Here is a 20765-nt window from a genome sequence, read left to right as displayed (position 1 = left end):
GTTATCTCATGGAATAATATTTTGTTTGGTATCATTTGGACCTTGCATACATTATTACCTTAGCCCCAGATATTTCTGTTTCATTCTTGGACAATTTGTGTTTTTGCAGTTTCTTTTATTATTGCGACATTTTTCCTGTTTTTGAAAGGACTATTGCCCTCTCTCCAAAAATACATTATTTTATTTAAGCACTTTGCATTATTTTTTAGAAGTAGCTTAACTCTTAGCTTGCTAAATGCGTTCTATTTTTATTATTGCACTGCCTGATGTCATTGTATATTTCTAACACTAATGGTGTCAAATATTGTTCAATATCTGGCCTAAAATTGCTGACGCATTTTCTAATGGGTGCACCAGACTCTGCTCTGGGTGGTCGTAGCAGCTACTCCATGTAACACTCTTAAAATGTATTGTTGTTTCTGAAGAGATTATTAATAAAGGATATTGCTTTTTTAATATAAAATTGTGTGCACGTATTTACTGAATTCAACTTTGTAAATTAAGTGTGGTTAGTTTGATAACTCTATAAAGCTTTCTATGCTGTTATATTTTTTTAGATAACAATTGGAGATACTTTACAGTTAAGGAAAGTCAAGTGTTAATATTTTTGTACATCTTAACATAACTGCAAAACTAAGTCTACAACAAACTGCCAAGATGAACACAAAGCTACAAACTTAATGTTAAATACATTTTGATTTAGTATTCTGGAAAGAGTAACATAAATTTTAGTTTATTCATTTCAACAGTCTTTCCTTTTTGATTTGTGTCTTCAAATGCTTCACTTATTTTTCTCTCTTGTATTGATGCACTTTTGTTCAATTCTCCCTTCAAATATCAACCTTCAGTCCATTTATGGTTTAAAGGTGAAATCTTGTATTTGGCGTTAGGTTTCTTCATTTTTAGGTGTCATGTGATGGAGTTTTTTTATTGTCTGAATCAAATTGCTTAAGAAAAGTACGTCCAATTTTTGGCTTTTTTCCAGATTTATTTTGATACAGTTTGGACATTGGATTTTTTTTTCTTGCAACTTGGAAATGTAAAAAGTTGTGAACCAGCAGTTGGATTGATGAGACAGAAAACAATGCTCCACTACGCCAATATAAAGTTTCCATCTCTCCTTAGCAATCATTTCTGTTATCTTTCTAATAAAGACATACTTTGGCAACTTTGAAGAATGGAACTGCGCCTGCTGTACTCAGACTGGGGAAATTCACTTTCTTTCAGACCTGTAACTGAGAGGGAGAGAGAGTGAGTGAAGGGTCTTTTGTTCCATTGCCTAGATTGAAACTTTGGGCTCTGGAGTACTACAGATCACAAAAACAGAATTCCACAAATTGTAGTGGAATGGTTGACGTGACTGCTGCTATATTAACCATGTAAACTTTTTTCAGTTGTTGCTATAAACATTCTGGTCAAAATACTGAGATTTCTGCTGGCAGTGACTTTTAAAAATGTCTTGAAAAAATGTGCCTAACTGGCAAATTAGAAGCGAGGTAGACACCTGCACTTCATCTACAGCTTTATATTAAGGCAGTACTAAGCTAACTGCTAGCCACTGACAGTCTAAAATGCCATAAATGTTATTCACCAGGTATAAGAATTGTATAACCGACCTTGTGATAAAACCTCACACACTTGAGAGCAATGACTTCCTAACTTGAAGCCAATGCCACTGCAGATTATTAAAACATTAACTATATGAGTGAGCTTGTAAATGACAAATTAAACTGCAATTTTATGCAATAATTCACCTTTTGTGGTTTTTACAGTTGGCTATAAATTGAAGTAAAATTCCTGGTTTATAGCAAATCATTTTTATGTGAGTTTTTTTGGGCATCGCTCCCTAACATTCAGCTTTAGAAATTATGACCTGGCATGTTTATTTTAACAGGGGAGCTGTCTTCTCTGGTTGGTTATTGAACTTTAATTTTCTAGCCAGCAGAAGGTCAGTTCAGAGGAAGAAAAGGCAGATGCCATGGGAGTCACAATCAGCAAAAGCTCATCTGTTGAATTTGTAGTTTCAACTAGTGTGTGTGTTTTTCCTTGAACCACTTGAGAAGTGCCCTACTTTCTGTCACATTCCATCTTGTGGGAGGGTGTATGGAAAATATTTACCATTTAGAAACTTAGTGCTTGGAAGCAGATCACTACAGCAGATCAAACTGTACTTTTTAAAAAAAATATGAACTAACAAAAGCTTTCAATTCTTAGCAGTTTCCTAGGACAACATCCAAGTTTACTTCAATTTTGTTCATACTGTTTTCACTTATTAAACCTTGCATAAGATTTTGTTTAAAATCTGCTTACCCTCTGTTTACAGCTATTGGCTGCAAATGCAATGTATTTATATTGTGGTTAAAGTACTTAATTCACCAAAACAATCAAAATTCCAATCCAAGTTAAGATTGTGAATGCTATATTTTTAACTGTCTGTGTGGAGTTTGCACATTCTCCCCGTGTCTGCGTGGGTTTCCTCCGGGTGCTCCGGTTTCCTCCCACAGTCCAAAAATATGCAGGTTAGGTGAGTTGGCCATGCTAAAATTGCCTGTAGTGTTAGGTGAAGGGGTAAATGTAGAGGAATGGGTCTGGGTGGGTTGCTCTTCGGAGGGTCGGTGTGGACTTGTTGGGCCGAAGGGCCTGTTTCCACGCTGTAAGTAATCTAGTCTAATCTAATCTAGTAATGCTGCTTTGAGAACTTCATCGTAAACAAATCATTTCTACAACTATATGAAACTATGTTATTACCAAGATTGGTCCACAGTTTGACAAGTAACAGAACTGATTTCTTGTTCAGCACTTTGTGATTATTTGAGGGGAGGTGTAACAGACCAGACCAGATCAGATAATGCCCCCCCCGGCCACCTCCAAAGTATTGGAAGGAGATAGCATTTACCCTAACTTTAATATTTATTTAAAGGCTAGTGTAAGGCACTATGTTCCAGATGTAATTTTATTGGTCCACCAGTTTAATCAAAACACACATTATTCTTACAACACGTCTACAGTACAAAAGAAAATTGGCATAACTTTAACTGTATTGAAATACTTAACAAAATAATGTGTTATTTAACCACTAAACATCAACCTATTCCAATATCGGCAGCATCCTGTAAACACACCTTTTGGCAAAAATGCAATTCACCAGATGATTCTGTCCAGTTCAGAAGAAAGAAACAATCTGCCCTTTTTGATTTCTTTTTAAGAAGAAGCTCTTGTCTCAGACTTCACTCAGCTCCAGCAGATAGCAGAAGATTTCTCAAGTAACTGAAAGCAAGACTAAAAACCTCTGTGAGCCCTCTCCCTGCCCACTCATGATTCTTTTACTCATTTTTTTTGAAGAAAAGCACCCAGGGAGAACTTAAAAGCTGTTTACCAACTGCTTATCTGAAGAAGACATTCTGACACCACTGTGACAACACCTCTCTGCGAGAGAAACAGCACAGAATACATCTCTCTTAAAAACACAGTACCATCACAGTGGTATGAAGGCAGTTGGACAAGCTGAATTTTGAAGTTTCTAAATCCTATTTCCTTTAGGACTATATAAACTGCTCACTGATACTATTGATTCCACCGGCGTCACTCAGCTCCATGGACAAATGGACAAAACACTGGTGAGGTCAGAGTGCCTTTAGTGCCAGAGTGTCAAATAGATGTTTGACCGAGTGTGGTGTTGAGAAGCCCTAGCAAAATTGGACTCTGAGAATCAGAGTGGAAACTTTCCTCTGGTTGGAGTAGTTTCTAATGGAAAGGAAGATGGTTGTGGTTGTTAGAGGTAAGGCATCTGAGCTCTAGGACACCTCTGCAGGGGTTCCTCAGGGTACTGTCCGAGGTCCAGTTATCCTCAGCTGATTCATCATTGGCACTGCATCCACAAACATTCATTCCCCCAACCTCAACACAATACTAGCAGAGTTTACCAACTACAAGATGTACTATAGAAATTCACCAAAGCACCTTAGCAACATCTTCCAAACCCACAAACATAACCATCTTGAAGAGTAATGGCACATGGGAACACCACTACCTGCAAGTTCCCCTGCAAGTCATTTATTATCCTGACTTGGAAGCATATCTCTATTCAATCAGTGTCAATGAGGCAAAATTTTGGAAGTCCCTAATTAATGGTATTGTGTGTCTACCTACAGCACATACCTGCAGTGGTTCAAGGAGGCACCTCACCACCGCCTTCTCAAGGGGCAACTAGGGACGGGCAATAAGTGTTGGCCCAGCCAGCAACACCCATATCACATGAATAATAAACAATCCTTGACCAACAGACAAAATTAGTCACAATATTAACATGGCTGATCCAGTTAAGTTTCTGGTTCATAGAGACCCTCAGGACGATGATGGTCCGTAATTTGATGATCACATGGACTGTCAAGGAAGAGGGTTAGGCTACCTCTTGTTGGAAGTTGTCATTGCCTTTAACTATTTGAGATGGAAATATGTTGCTGGAAAAGCGCAGCAGGTCAGGCAGCATCTAGGGAACAGGAGAATCGACGTTTTGGGCATTAACCCTTCTTCAGGAACTATTTGACACTAATATTGCTGTGACTATAATCTGTACTGTTTACAATATGTACTATAACAACTCACCAAGTCTCCTTGCCATTTTCAATCTTGGACAAGCACATGTGAAGTTCTTCTCTAAGCCACAATTGCCTGCGCAATATAGTGCTACTCTTTTTAGACAATTGACTCAAAATTTGGCAACTCTCTATCAAGCAGTTCTGTGCTGTACATTCCCCGAGTGGCATAATTGATACAAAAAAAAACCATCTCAAGGACATCTAGAGATGGACAATAAATACTGGCTTTGCCATTGACACTTCTATCCTGTGAATGAACTGTAATAGTTTTCGACATTGCTTTGTTTGGCTATAATTCTGGTTTATCTGGGCTTACCTCTTTTTTTTAATGCAGAATATTATTTTCTGACATAAGCATTCTGATATTTAACCAAAAAAAAACCTGTTTGCTGTGCATTGCGACTATATTTCTAAACCAGTTTACTTGGTCTAAATTTATATTCAATGAGTGAAGTACCATATGGAGCAACTGCTGCTTCTGCCAAATACCACGCTGTCCTGATTGCACTTTGTCATTGGTCCCTGTTATATGTCCTTGCTGTTTGTTATAGCAGCAGAAAAATTTCAAAGTTTTGGAATATCCCTGTCCTGCTGAGGAGAAGAAGCTCCTTGGAACAATACAGTGTCCCTAGAGACAGTGGGAAAGGCTGCTTTGATCTTGATAATGCATTTACCAACCCTGAAGGATGGAACAAGAAAGGGGACAAGTTATTATTACTGCGTCTTATACCTCGGGCACCTTATCCCAACAGTACTGCGTGGCTGGGGTTGATTAAGCATCTCACTGTGTCACTGATTTTCTAAATCAGGACACAATGGGAGTGTGGCAGCATGTCCCCTTTGGAAAATTGTGTCAGTGGGTTGCAGCATATAAAAAGGAAGGGAAATAACCTCCTTGAAATACACAGGGAGAAGTGATAATTGAAATGCAATTAGTGAAAATGGGGATTCTCAAAACGTGCCTCTCACAGATGCTAAAGTTTGAGTCAGTCGTGAAAAAGAAACAACACTATATTGTAAAGACAACATGGGATGTGGCTTAGACAGGAACTTGCAGATCTAAAACTTAATGGTAAAATCCTTGGGCTATTTGGAGAATCTTGCTGAACCTTTAAGCAAAAGTAAAGTATTTTAACTGGATACATGTTCCAAAACGATCGATATGCAGAATTTCTTGCATAGTTCCCAACATCAGTGGATTTACTGCATCAACTGCAGACGGTGTCAAATGTGTCCAACCTGTCTATGTAAGAGACAGTGGCGAATGATAAATTAGTGCCATGTTCTGAATTGCAGCAAAAGTAGAATGTGAGTTGTCACTCATGATCTCTAATATGTCTGTCATCCACACCATCTTTAGGAGCAGGTTTGAACTGGAGGCCAGTTATTCAATCACTAGGTGAAAGTGTGTTTAAATGCAGCTTATTTCAACTTCAATTCTGAGGTACATTATAGAAAGCAGAGAGTTTACTCATGAAAAATTTAAAGATCAAAAGGGGAAGGAAATGTAAAATACCTGTAGGTTTTAGCAAAGTTTGTCATTTGGTCCTAGGTACCACTATTGCATTTGCTAGATATCGTCCTGGATTTTCAGAAAACCAGACAGTTGCTATTCCAGCAAAGAATGGGAGTTGTTGGAATTCCTCTTGTAGCAGATTTGGAAGCAATAGCTAGGTGACAGAAAATCCTGCTGGGTAATTTCGCTATGCTTGGACCCCTCTGATACTCTCCATTTTAATTGGATCATTTGGAGGATTATGATGAAGTTACTCAGGAAAAGTTGCAATTCAATACAGAGTCTAACGTAACTGTTCTCATCCATTGGACGTGGACATCGCTCACTACATCAGCATTTATTGCTCATCCATAATAGGTCATTTAAGAGTTACCTCCAATGAGTCTGGATTTGTGTATAGGCCACACCAGTTAAGGACAACAGATTTATTTTTCTGAATTGTATTGGTAATTCCTGAGCAGCATTTCCTCTAATTTCCTTTCCAACTGTGTGGGTCTTCGAGGTCTGTGCACGGAATGCTGACTTTGGAAGCAGAAACCTGTGCCGCAGACCAATTACTGTGTGTGGAATCTCAGCGCTAGTGCAGCTTAGAGGAAGCATTATTCCTGATCAACTATTTAATTGACGGCATACATATCTCACATGCTCCTATACCTCCCAATTACCACATACAGACCCCAGCCCCTGACCACAACTCCAGAAACCAGTATCTCTCCCATCTAGCCTCCAGCAACTCCACCTTGGTTCCGAACCTGCCCCCCATTGCTCCCAAGATATAAATCCACATTTCACTCCATCCTTTCCCTACTGTAGACTCAAGCTTCCATCCCTGCTCTGTCTGGACCCATTTCAGCCTTCTCCAGCTTTAGAGTTGACCTCCATCAGTCTTTTGGGAACCTAATCCCTCTCTCCTCCCCATCTGCCCCCAACCCCAGACTCACTGTTCCACTGGTGTGCACCTGACATTTCTTCATTCCTTCCCCCACCCACCATCCATCACCAGCCCACCTCTTTCACACATTTCCCTTCCCCCTTCCCCACCCTCTTGAATGGACCGAATGACAATCTGCATGAAATTGCCATTCACCATAAACCCAGTCCATCGCTTATTCGCCAAATTTACACAGCCTTGAATATACTTCTTGTTTCCTTACCGTGTTTGACTGTTCTACTGGATTCCTAAACATTAGTCACATCTGTCAAAAATAAATGATAATTTCATATCTCACATATGAATGCTTTTAATGCTACCGTGACCATTCTACCATCCACTGCAAACGATTGTTTTGGGATTTGTCTGTGCACGAGTTACACAGCTTAGCATCCCTTTCAATCCTGAGGTTTACTTTTACTGAACAAGGTTTCATTGTTGCATTGTGCACCAAAGCATACTTTTGAATTAAATTAATAACTTCTCTCTGGTTGTAAGATTTTGGGTAGCAGCAGGTCAGAGCAAAGAAATGAGGCAGATAGCTTGTCTCTTCTATACTATTCCTTCCTGAGGTTTATTTTCCATATACATTAGGGCTGTTGATTAAAACGATAGGCAAAAACACAACAAAAGGTTACTTTCTCAGTCACTGCTTTGCTATGGTGGAAAATGTTGTCTTCCCCAATGCAAAGAACCAAGACCAACCTGAATCTTGATTTTTTTCCAGTACAGGTAGTGTCCACACACGTTGGACCATACAAAATGATTATAAATCTGTCCCAAACTCCAGCATTTTTCTGAACAATGACGGGTGGAGTGGGGAGCGGGGTCAAGGAATCGACCATTATCTTTTGATATATGTTGCCAGCTGTGAGCAGTATTGACAGAATATATTCCTGACAGTGTTGACAGAGCTTGTACTGAATATATATATATATATCCCTGTCGTGAAGCAAGTCACTGCTGTGATGATAGCAAATCTAAAGTCATTTTATGAGTAGAACTCAATTGTAAGTCATGTCAGTTTCTGATTTTCAAAGGTTATCAGTAATTTTCTGAACAATTCTTAAATAGTTAATGGAGAAAATACTTACAGTAGGTGACTTCCTAGGTAGGATTTATTTTTGAATTAATTGGAAGTGGGCGTTGCTGGCTGAACCGCCTTCATTGCCATCACTAATCGTCTGTCTGAGTCACATATGAGCTAGGCCAGGTAAAAATGATAGTTCCCGTCCCTAAAGGGCATTAGTGAACCAGATGGGTTTTTCCTGACAATCGATGATGGTTTCATTGTCATCATTAGACTCACCTGGGTGTGGAGGACTGTGGCGGGGAGATTAAAGCCATGAGATAGATGGATGAATATTTAGTGAACAACAAAAGAAGATTGGGCAGCAGTGGGAAGAGAAGCCATTGAAATGGATTCTGCCTTTGGCTGCAATCGCTGAGGTATGGTTTTAACCAAACGTGTGGTTCCATCCAGCTGAACAACAGCAGAGAGCTTTGTCTCTTCGGGTATTCATACCTGGCATTTTCTCATATGTCCACTATATGGCTCTTGAAATTTATTTACTGAAATTATTCTCTAGTTATTCATTGATAATGATTTTTAAACAAAATTTCTACAGTGGGTGAATGAAAAGGGCTTTCTCACAAGAGTTGAGGTCATGTGTATTATGCGAATACAGTGTTTAATTTCCTATTTTATTATATAGTTTGCTCAAGATACGGCTGTTAATCCATTTTTCACATCTGCATCTCAGATACTACATGTGTCCGATTTGATTGACAATGCTCTGAATGTTGATTGCAGTAACCATCTGCTATGGTAAATTGGCGTAGCCACATTTAGAGGTTATAGGTTATTCACCCAAATAGAACTCACACTTGATTTGTATAACTATTTTTAAACCTTGTTGTCTTGCTGATTGTCCTAACAGCAGAAAGAATTGGTAGCTCTGTGCGATCAATGACTGCTTGGGCTGAAAAAAAATTGCTTGGACCTGGATCCCATCCTTAATGAGAGATAAGAAAAGTAGAAGAAATTGATGTACTGTTTGCTAAGCAAATGCCTGAGTCAAAACTGTGATTACTCCAATAATGATGCTAATTGCCTTAGATACCTAAACCACACGGTTTGTGCACAACTTGTTTATATGACAAATGTTGCTAAGATGGGATGGAAATAAAATGCACCTAGTGCATAGATGCACGTGGAAGCTTTATTTTTTCTTCTGTTTCAGCAAAAAGGTAACATAAATCGCTGAATTAAATACTAATTATGCATCTGTCATAAATCTTTCATTTACAAGCTAAAATGTGTTGTTTTGGGGTTTTGTTAGTTCTGTTTCAAATTTTTAATGAGAAATAGAAGTAAGTTATGAAGTAAATTTTATTTAAGTTCCATATTTTGATTTTTCTAAAAATTCTGTCAATATGAGCATTTTTCTTCCAGCAATGATTGCTGAGGAACTGGCAGGGAGGAGTAGCTGAGCTTGACAGTGTGAGGGAGATGAATTAACACACAGTTGAAATCACCCAATCCCTGAAGCGTTTGGGTTAATGACTGTCTCTGCAGATATTAATTCATCTCTTTCTGTATCCTGGGTTCAATAACTCCTCCAAGACATTTTTCCCAGTGATGCTATCAGCCCCGACAATTTATATATTTTTTGGAACCAAACCAACACGAAAGCACTATTGGTTTATTTTAGTTTTGGACTAATTGGAAGTTTGAAGTTAATTAGAATTTTTTTTTGAGGATATATTGTTGGAAGTAGTTAATAATTTTTAAGTATTTGGAATATCAGCTTCACAAGCCTGTGCTGCCATTCATTTATGTCGTACCTCAGTTCCATTTATTTGTGTTTGTTCCATATCCTCTGATACCTGAACTGAACAAAGATCTATCAGGCTTGAAGTGAAGAGGCCGTGATGTAGTGATAACGTTACTGATTTAGAAATCCAGAACTTCAGTCTAATATTCAGGGGACATGGATTTGAATCCCACCATGGGCGATGGTGAAATCTGAAGTCAATATATAAATAAAATCTGGAATAAGAAACTGTCCTAATGGAAATCTTGTAACTACTGTCAATTGTTGTAAAAACCGATCTGATTCACCTTTCAGGAAGGAAATCTGCCATCCATACTTGGACTGACCCACTTGTGGCACCAGATCCACAGCAGTATTAACACTTAAATGCCCTGTGGGCAATTAGGAATGGGCAACACCCACATGCCATGAATGAATAAAAATGACCCAGCATTTTTAAAGGGCATCTGGTGGATACATGGATAAGAAGGGTTTAGAGGGATATGGGCCTATTGCTGGCAAATGGGACGAGATCAGATTGGGTTTTTTTGGTCAGCTTGGATGAGTTGGACCAAAAGGTCTGTTTCTGTGTTGTATGATTCTATAATACTTTAGAGGAGGCCCTTTCAGGTTTCCATTATCTTTAATGTCTAAGTATATTTCCCAGTTTCATTCTTAAATGGCTTAACTCTAAATTTAAGGTTAGTCTTCACATTCTAGATTGTACCACCTGAAGATATATCTAGCCTAGCAAAACTGATTGTAATTTGAAACTAACCAATTAGATTATCTCCATTCCTTTCAGGATCTTGATCAGATGCTGAGGAGTGGCAGATGGATTTTAATTCAAATAAATATGAGGTGCTGCATTTTGGAAAGGCAAATCAGAGCAGGATTTATATACTTAATGGTAAGATTCCATGGAGTGTTGCTGAACAAAGAGACCTTGGAGTGCAGGTTCATAGTTCTTTGAAACTGGAGTCACCGGTAGATAGGATAGTGAAAAACGCGTATGGTAAGCTTTCCTTTATTGGTCAGAGCATTGGGAGGTCATGTTGCGGCTGTACAGGTCTTGGTTAGGCCACTTTTGGAACATTATTTGCAATTCAGGTTTCCCTGCTATAGGAGAGATGTTGTGAAACTTGAAAATGTTCAGAAAAGGTTTACAAAGACGTTTCCAGGTATGGAGGGTTTGAGCTATAGGGAGAGGCTGTTTAAGCTGGGGCTGTTTTCCCTGGAGCATCGGAGGCTGAGGTGTGACCTTATAGAGATTTATAAAAGCATGAGGGGCATGGATAGGGTAAATAGGACAAAGTATTTTCCCCAGAATGGGGAATTCCTAAACTAGAGGTTATAGATTTAAGGTGATTGGGAAAAGATTTAAAAGGGACATAAGGGGTAACGTTTTCACGCAGTGGGTGATGAGTGTATGGAATGAGTTGCCAGAAGATGTGGTGGAAGTTGGTACAATTACAGCATTTAAAAGGCATCTGGCTGGGCGTATGAATAGGAAGGGTTTAGAGGGATATGGGCCAAATGCTGGCAAATGGGAGTAGATTTATATAGGATATCTGGTTGGCATGGATGAGTTGGACCAAAGAGTCTGTTTTTGTGCTGTATATGTCTCTATGACATGTGCCAGATCTGCTGAGTACTTCCAACATTTTCTGTTTTTATTTTAGATTTGCAGTGTCCATTGTATTTTTCTTTTTGATTAGACTATCTTTGTTGTGGTCCTATGCCCAAAACTAAATTCAATAATTGAAAACTATGTTGATTCAACTAAAGTAGTAAGTTTCTAATTCTGAATTTAAAATAATTAAAGAGAAAGCATTAACCCTTTTTGTTACATTTTGTATCTTCGCATTAGCTATTGGTGATGTGGGTAAGTGGATGCCCAATTTCAAATTAGAAGATTTTACAGTTTCCTGCATTGACATTCCATCTTATTATTGACACAGCTCACTGCGCATTGTAACCTAGGATCACCTGCAAACTACAGGGCTGTCTTCCTTCATCTATTTCGCTAATACAGGTGTTGAAAAGTGGGGGACCTGAGGAATATGACTTGTCATATCTTGTCAATCATAGAGAGCTCCTTTTGTTCCCACTCTAGTGCATGTCATCTTTCAGAAGATTGTGAGTTATGTGGAATTCTTTACAACAGAGGACTCTTGAGGCTGGGTCATTAAGCATATTCAAGGCTGAGACAGACAGTTTCCTAATCAGTAAGGGAGTCACGTTTACGGGGAAAAGGAAGGAAAATGGAATTGAGAATTATCAGCCATGATCTCACTGAATGGCAGAGCAGACTCTATAGGTCGAATGATCAACTTCTGCTCCTTTGTCTTATGTCCACCTGCTCACCTATTCTCGATACGTTCCTAACTATGGGTACCTGACATTTGGACTAATGATGAAGAAATGTCACACCTCTTTAAAAAAAAATTACCCATTCTCCTTCACTTTGCTTATCACAGAAGAATGTCACATGGCCCTTGTCAACTTTTATTTCTGTGTGTCCACTGCAGAATCAACTGCGGAGTGAACACATTCAGTAAAATTGCCCCATTGTGTTGCAAAGAATTTGAAAATTGGCTCCAAAATTGCCACTTGTGTAAAATGGGCCCAAAGGATGTTTTAGTTGAAACCTTGCATAACAGATGAGCAAAAGGAGGAAAGAGTGATGCTTGACTGGCCATCAGGTATGTGTGTTTGGAGGTCAAATAATCTATTTAGCGATTACCTTGGAAACCGAATGAATTTACATTCAACTTCATCCGAGAATTTGATTTTCAGTTGAATTTTATGTTGTCTGAAATTGAGAAAAAATACAATCTGGCTCAAAGCAAGTGTGGGTTATGATTCAGAAAGGTTAAAAGTACAAATTTGGTAAAATGAAATGATTTAATGTTTTATACTGTTATCAGCGTGCAACATGATGACAAAGTAAAAGTGAAATTTAGTGCAGCTCCACTGTTATAATGGCTGTTGGAGGGAACAGGACTGACCGTTTCCATTGATCGTTTTTAATCACTGCAGTAAATCTTTTTATGTTTTGCTGCAGTCAGATTGACAGTGACAGACTTCTGCAGAATTTGAATTGTTCAGTATAATATTAATAACAATAAAATGTGGAATTGAAGTCTTACATTTATGTCCGCAAATTAAATGCTTCATTTTGTTCTAGTTGTAAAATTAGCATTATGGAAAATATAGTACTGTTCTTATCAAATGTTCATAAATTTTTAAAGGACCCTTGGGTTGTTAGGATTTCTCAAAGATCCACATTTTGCTATTTCTTGTAGCTACTTTGTAGCAAATTGCATTAGAGCAATAATTTTATCTTAAGTGAATAAATTCAGATAAAATACTTTTTTTTGCTATGTTGTGCTTGGTTTAGTTTATAAAAATGGAGAGCATGGGTAAATTTATGCCACAACTGGGGATTTATAAAGAGGAATTGTGGAATAAATTTGTTCCATGAATACTGAGTAACAGTTATATTCATAATGATGAGATCTATTTTTTTGAGTTGTTTCTTCTCTTCCTCTCCGCCTTTCCTTCATCTCAGCTGTTTACTCACAATCCTCAAACTGCACAACGCAACCAAATTGCACAAACTGCTGAAAAATTGACCATTGATCTCACTTATTGTATTCTCCATGATGCTTGAACTCCAACTAAACCAGAAAACCCACCAAATACCACCGACCGATTCCTCATTATGAATTTGGAATGAATGCTTGTGCCCTCTGCAGGAAAAATTCAATGCTACGGATAGCTGCAACATGGTTGAAATATGACTTAAAATACTGTAAGCACATATTCGTTAATAACTTAAATTTCTGGAATAGTTGCGCCTCAATTATTTTATGTATCTCTGCATTTTAAAATTTAAGGGACAAAGAAAACAAAATTCCTGGCTACTTCTAAACATGAAAAAATGACCTAACTCATTCATCCTATTATTTAAATGTTGAAAAGATTGTTTGGAGTGACATTTAACTTTTTACAGTGAAATATCATCACTACTAAGAAAAGAAGGATGAAATGTGTGGACTTGTGCAGTGTTTAACAATATTTTGTGTATTTGTTTCATCCTCTTATGTACAGTGCAGTGGAATCCTGATTGATAGCCTCAATTATGACCTGCTAAGAAGTAAATTAATAGCTTGAAATAAAATTAAGTATAGTTTAGATGTGCAGCTCTCAAAGCAATCACATTATTTATGCCATGAGAGTTTTTTAAAAGAAACTTCAACTGCAAACTTCAGAGTTTTCTTTCAGGAAGTTATGGGTTATTTTCTGAATGTTTAAAATGTCTTGAATACTGAAAGTTGCAGAGTTACAGTAAAATTTCAATACAAAAGCAGATCGTTCTGTTCCAAAGTCTTCAACGCATTTTCCCACCCCCCCACTCTGTGCTGCTTCTACTCCGGCTATGCTGCAGTTGTCTACGGGTTTTTACCTGCAACACAGGGGTGACGAGGTGATAGGTCTTTGATTGTGACTCCCAGGCACTTTAACCCAGGCCGTTACATGTGAGAGCATTCAGTGTCGAAAGCATTCTCTGTTATAGTTGAAATTAACTTTTTAACCCCATGCTTACTTTACAATGGGAAAAACACAATGTGCCCACAGTTTGGGACATGATCCATCAGGATGTCTAGCTGTTGAGCAAGGGATTGTCAGCCCCACATTATCTCAGATTATGTTCTCTTTGTTTGAAGTTTCTGTGACATCTTTAGGTATTACATTCCATCAGTTCCACTTCAAATCTTTTGCCTTTCAGTCACAGAAATTAAATGTTTTTTTGTCACTGTGTGCTCTCAGCCTTTTTTTTTAAGAAAACTTTAGAATTAAAACCTAAAAACATCTTTTTATTTTCATTTTATATTTATCCTATCAGTGCCAGAAGTTGTAGTTAGTTTCGCAGAGAAATGCCAGCAAATGTGATCAGCCTTACTGATAGTAAAGCAGAAGTAACTCCATTGCTGTGTCTACAGCCTCATTAAAAAAGCACTCCTGCTGTCCTTCTTCAAGATTTAGAACACCTGTGTTCTGTCCTTTCTGCAGGCCTCTTCACATACTGATTTGCAATGCTGGTGTGTTTGGATCCTCATGGCAATTGACAGAAGATGGTCTAGAGACCACTTTTCAAGTGAACCACCTGGGCCACTTCTACCTGATACAGCTACTTCAAGATGTCCTACGCCGCTCAATACCTTCAAGAGTGATTATCGTATCCTCTGAATCACACAGGTTGGTGGTCATCAGTTTTACGCACTGTACCACTTTTGTTTTCAATTCACTTAATGTCAGAACGTATGAGAAGTGATCTGAAGCTTGCCTTTTTAAGTGAACTGAGTGAACGGCTATATGGCTATTCAAGTTTTCTGTTTGAGAAACCAAATAACAGTGGCACTACCAAAAACTAGCTTACACTTTCTGGATTTCTAATTGATAAAGAGTGAGTTTATTGATTTTTAAACACAGTAACTAGTAATACGGAGCACATACACAAACATTAGAAATAGGAGTTGAGTCCAATAAAATAATAATTTTAAAAACACATGTACTGATTAGTCTCTGAAATGTTTGCAAAGAGCAGATCATAGAATCCCTACAGTGTGGAAGCAGGCCATTCAGCCCATCAAGTCAGCACCCACCGACCCTCCGAAGACCATCCCACCCAGACCCAATCCCCGTTCCAATAATCCTGGATTTTTACCATAGCTAACCCACCTTTCCTTAAACACTATGGGCAATTTAGCATGGCCAATCCACCTAATCTGCACACCTTTGGACTGTGGGAGGAAACCGGAGCACACAGAGGAAACCCATGCAGACACAAGGAGAATGTGCAAACTCCACACAGACAATCACCTGAGGGTGAAATCAAACCCAGGTCCCTGACAGATGGAGGCAGCAGTGTTAACCACTGAGCCACCATGCAGATGGTTGAATATAGCAAACATTGCCATTGAGGTAACCAGTAGCATTGAAGTTGGTAGTTGATCCTTAGTTTTTCTGCTATGTTGAGATTCCGTAGTTCTGATTCCTTTCAACCTTGATGGAATTTCTGCTTTCAGGATGATAGAAGGTCCCTTTTGTTGTTCTAATTCCTTTTGTCAAAGATTGTGTTCATCAACAATTTTGGAACATTGTAGAAACTTTCAATTCATCACCCTTGAGAGGAACATCCAATATTGATTTCACTTACTTCAAGCTGACAGACTCATTGTTCTATTGTGAGCTTCTGAGCGCAAGTTATGGAAACAATGTTTACACATTGGTCAGTGATCTGTAGTTTATGTGTAAAGCTCCCAGTTTATTTTCAACTCTGCGAGCATGAACATGTCTCTGTCTGCATCATTTTCAGCTAAAACTTCCCTTTTTGTGATCATAACATTGGTGTGTAACAGTTTCCAAAAGATTGTGCTCTGTTTATTTGTGATATGTAATTTGTAATCACAACCTGACAAATTAATTTCTTGCTGTTATCCCAGAGTGTGTTTAGGTCCATTGAAAACTGGCTGTGTGTTATACCCAAAATAAAAGATCTTGCTCCACATTCTGGTTGTAAAAGTCTAAAGCTTTACTACCCTGATCATCTCTTTGTGTTATGGAAGAAACTTCTGATTTTTTCTGATTTTTGGAATGAAATATGCTTGATAAATAAAAATGAAAGAGCTTAGAGTCTAGAGTCATAGAGATGTACAGCATGGAAACAGACCCTTTGGTCCAACCCATCCATGCCGACCAGATATCCCAACCCAATCTAGTCCCACCTGCCAGCACCCAGCCCATATCCCTCCAAACCCTTCCTATTCATATACCCATCCAAATGCCTTTTAAATGTTGCAATTGTACCAGTCTCCACCACATCCTCTGGCAGTTCATTCCATACACGTACCACCCTATGCGTGAAAAAGTTGCCCCTTGGGTCTCTCTTATATCTTTCCCCTCTCACCCTAAACCTATGCCCTCTAGTTCTGGACTCCCCGACCACAGGGAAAAGACTTTGCCTATGCCCTTCATGGTTATGTAAACCTCTATAAGGTCACTCCTTAGCCTCCAACGCTCCAGGGAAAACAGCCCCAGCCTGTTCAGCCTCTCCCTGTAGCTCAGATCTTCCAACCCTGGCAACATCCTTGTAAATCTTTTCTGAACCCTTTCATGTTTCACATCATCTTTCCGATAGGAAAGAGACCAGAATTGCACGCAATATTCCAACAGTGGTCTAACAAATGTCCTGTATAGCCGCAACATGACCTCTCAACTCCTGTACTCAATACTCTGACCAATAAAGGAAAGCATACCAAACGCCGCCTTCACTATCCTATCTACCTGCAACTATCCACTTTCAAGGAGCTATGAACCTGCACTCCAAGATCTCTTTGTTCAGCAACATTCCCTCGGACCTTACCATTAAGTGTATACATCATGCTAAGATTTGCTTTCCTAAAATGCAGCACCTTGCATTTATCTGAATTAAACTCCATCTGCCACTTCTCAGCCCATTGGCCCATCTGGTCCATCTGGTCCAGATCCTGTTGTAATCTGAGATAACCCTCTTCGCTGTCCACTGCACCTCCAATTTTGGTGTCATCTGCAAACTTACTAACTGCACCTCTTATGCTCGCATGCAAATCATTTATGTAAATGACAAAAAGTCGAGGGCCCAGCACCGATCCTTGTGGCACTTCACTGGTCACAGGCCTCCAGTCTGAAAAACAACCCTCCACCACCAGCCTCTGTCTTCTACCTTTGAGCCAGTTCTGTATCCAAATGGCTAGTTCTCCCTGTATTCCATGAGATCTAACCTTGCTAATCAATCTCCCATGGGGAACCTTGTTGAACGCCTTACTGAAGTCCATATAGATCACATCTACTGCTCTGCCCTCATCAATCTTCTTTGTTAATTCTTCAAAAAACTCAATCAAGTTTGTGAAACATGATTTCCCACGCACAAATCCATGTTGACTATCCCGAATCAGTCCTTGCCTTTCCAAATACATGTACATCTGTGCTTGATTAGTTAAGTTCTGTACCTCCTGGAGTTAGGCATTTACTGTCAATGTTTTCTATCTCTGCACTTGGTAACTCCTTCATCTGTTTCCTCAAAATCCTTAGAGGGACACTGTGACTCAGTGGTTAGCACTGCTGTCTCACAGCAGCAAAAACCCAGGTTCAATTCCATCCTCAGGTGACAGTCTGTGCGGAGTTTGTACATTCTCCCTGTGTCTGCGTGGATTTCCTCCGGATGCTCTGGCTTCCTCCCAAAGTCCAAAGATGTGCAGGTTAGATGGAATGGCCATGCTAAATTGCTCATATTGTCCAGAGATGTGCAGGCTGGTTGGATTATCCATGGGAAATGAAGGGTTACGGGATAAGTCTGGGTGGGATGCTCTTTCGAGGATCAGTGTGGACTTGATGGGCTGAGTAAACTGCTTTCACATTGTAGGGATTCTATGAAAATCAAATATCTCACTAGTTCTTCATTTTTTTTAAGAAAGGTAAAACTATTATGGACTTTTGATTAAATTACTTTACAGACACATTTCAGACAACCGATTTCGCATGAATTTCAATTTTGTAGTAAGCGTTCGCTTGCATTGCATCATTAGGCACCAAAGGATTTAGACTGTAGCTTATAATTTTCATCATTCAATTTGTTGGTTAAATCCTGCTGTGCAACACATCTCTGAGACTCGACCAGCAGCATCTTTAGCTGGGAAACTGCTTTCTCCTTCAACCTTGTAATCCCAAGACACCTTCCAGCTGATGGTTCAGAAATAACGATTGGTTACTGTGTACCATGTACTCAATGAGTTTTGAACCTTGCGATCCTTCTCCAGTCACAATCAAGAAGTCCTCTCTGCTACATTAGGCAGTCTGTTAATGGGTGACCTACTATTTCTACTCATCAATCCTAGTATCCCTGGGTCACGGCACATTTGACGGTACACTGTACATTCATCTTGAGGTAGACGTTATAATTGCCAGCCATTCTTCCAGTGCATTCTCTTCAGCTCTATGTGCTTATTGATCTTGCCTCTAGTTGGCGAGATCAGTTGTTTCTTCTTGAGCTTCTGTGAACTCCACCATGATGACCTCTTCAGTTTCACTCAGCTATTAAGTTTGTCTCTGATCTCTATGCTGTGGTGACTATTCTCAAAGGGAAAAGAAACCTATAAATCTGCTCTCCCCTCTCAGTACTGTGTTGTTGCTAAAATATCTTTATTTTAGTGAAATTTGTTGAGAAGAGATGTTTCAAAGTGCCCAACCTTGACCAGAACTGGACAGGACAACTCAGGGAGGGTTATCATTAGTTCAAATTGTGCACTTTGGCCACAAACCTGATTTCTAATACCAGTATTTTCGGTGCTATGAGTGTTGCTTGCAACCCCCCCCCCCCCGCCGCTTCTGACCAGGCTGTCCATTATTGAATTGTTCAACTACAACTTGATTAATTGAAGATATCTGGTCAACATGGCCAAATCGGACTGAAGGGTCTGTTTCCGTACTGTATGACTCTGTAACTACACCACCAGTTGCCCTTGTTGTGTTACTGATTATGGCCAGGTGAATGCATATCAATGTTAAAATGAAAGGCACCCCAAAATAAATATCTCAAACCAAGTTTATAAAACTATGAATTAAATCATTTCACATTGCATGCAAATACCAACTAACTTATCAAACAGGGGTAGGAGTGTGTTATAACACTCCTTGAATTTGCATTGCCATTCAATTCATTGACTTCTGCACCCAGCCCTACTTCTCACCCACTCCCCATATCCTTGGATATTGAAAAATCAAAAATCTGTCTTTTTCTGCCGTGATGATATTAAATGTTGAAGCATTCACAACCGTCTGTGGTAGAAAATTCCAAAGGTTTGTAGTCCTGCAAACAAATAAGCATTTCCTCTCCTCATTTCAAAATAATAAACCCCTCCTGAAGTTGCTGTCAGATTTCTTTTATTGTAAGATGGGACATGCTTATTTTCAGTACAAATTCTGGAAATTTTTTCTTCTTAAGTTTGAATAAGTCACAACGGTGACTTGGTATGTGGTTTGTGATTAGGATCTAATTCATACATTTTCTGCAAGAATAAATCAAGACAAAAAGCTTTTGTGATTTTGTTTCTACATGCACGTTTGTCCAAATCCCTGAACCCCTGTCTAAATATTCTATGCGTATTTGGAGGAAAAGCCTGTACTTGGATGGTTACAATAGTTATTTATCATACTTTCAGTTGTGTTCTTCCATCTGCTTTAGCCGTGGTCATGGTTGGGGACAAAGTATAATTGCCATCAAAGTTACAATTATTCTGTAAGGCCCCTTCCCTGCATCATAGCTGCTTACTGCTCTTCAGGGTCGGTTGTGCACAATAATTCTCTGAGCTGAGTCTTTTGCAAACATTTTGCAAAGCCAAGAGTCTTTTAAAACTGAGATACCAGAATTGACTCACTATCACTTGATAAGAAACTGAAGTTTTCGGTGTAAATATGGAGACAAGTGTGCCAAAAGATTGGAATTTTGAATATATAAATAACATCGCAGCAACGTGCTAAATTGCTTTCACTTGTGCAACAAGGATAAGTTTGTATCCATATGTAACTGCAACGTGCCTATCTGCACCATTGTGACCGCAATTACAGTTTTCTTCCACTGCTCAGGCCACTTGGTTCAAAGGTGAGAGATTGATTTTGGCTTTGTACGGAATAAAGATTGATTAAATCAGAATGGCATGACCTTTATTGATTTGTTGTTTGACAATCAGTACAGCTTGCCAAGAACCACTTGAGGTTACTGTAGCATGAGAAAAAAAATGCAATTAAATACTGCTTTGATGAAAATGAAGCATGAGAAGTTCAACAATTGCAGTACAAAC

At 38.9% G+C, this 20765-nt stretch overlaps 1 protein-coding gene across 10 annotated transcripts in view; it reads left to right on the top strand.

The window, feature by feature from the left end:
• The window catches only part of wwox (WW domain containing oxidoreductase), a 946567-nt gene that overhangs the window by 311860 nt on the left and 613942 nt on the right, over positions 1-20765 (top strand). For all 10 annotated transcript variants that reach the window (XM_043706559.1, XM_043706563.1, XM_043706566.1 and 7 more), the window contains exon 7: positions 14941-15126. In XM_043706559.1, the coding sequence (XP_043562494.1) occupies positions 14941-15126 (186 nt within the window). The remainder of the gene's footprint in view (positions 1-14940; positions 15127-20765) is intronic.

This window comes from Chiloscyllium plagiosum, chromosome 17, assembly GCF_004010195.1.
Source record: "Chiloscyllium plagiosum isolate BGI_BamShark_2017 chromosome 17, ASM401019v2, whole genome shotgun sequence".
In the NCBI taxonomy this organism is placed as follows: domain Eukaryota; kingdom Metazoa; phylum Chordata; class Chondrichthyes; order Orectolobiformes; family Hemiscylliidae; genus Chiloscyllium; species Chiloscyllium plagiosum.
The sequence above is the reverse complement of the archived record's forward strand: the minus strand, read 5'-3'. Positions and strand labels throughout refer to the sequence as shown.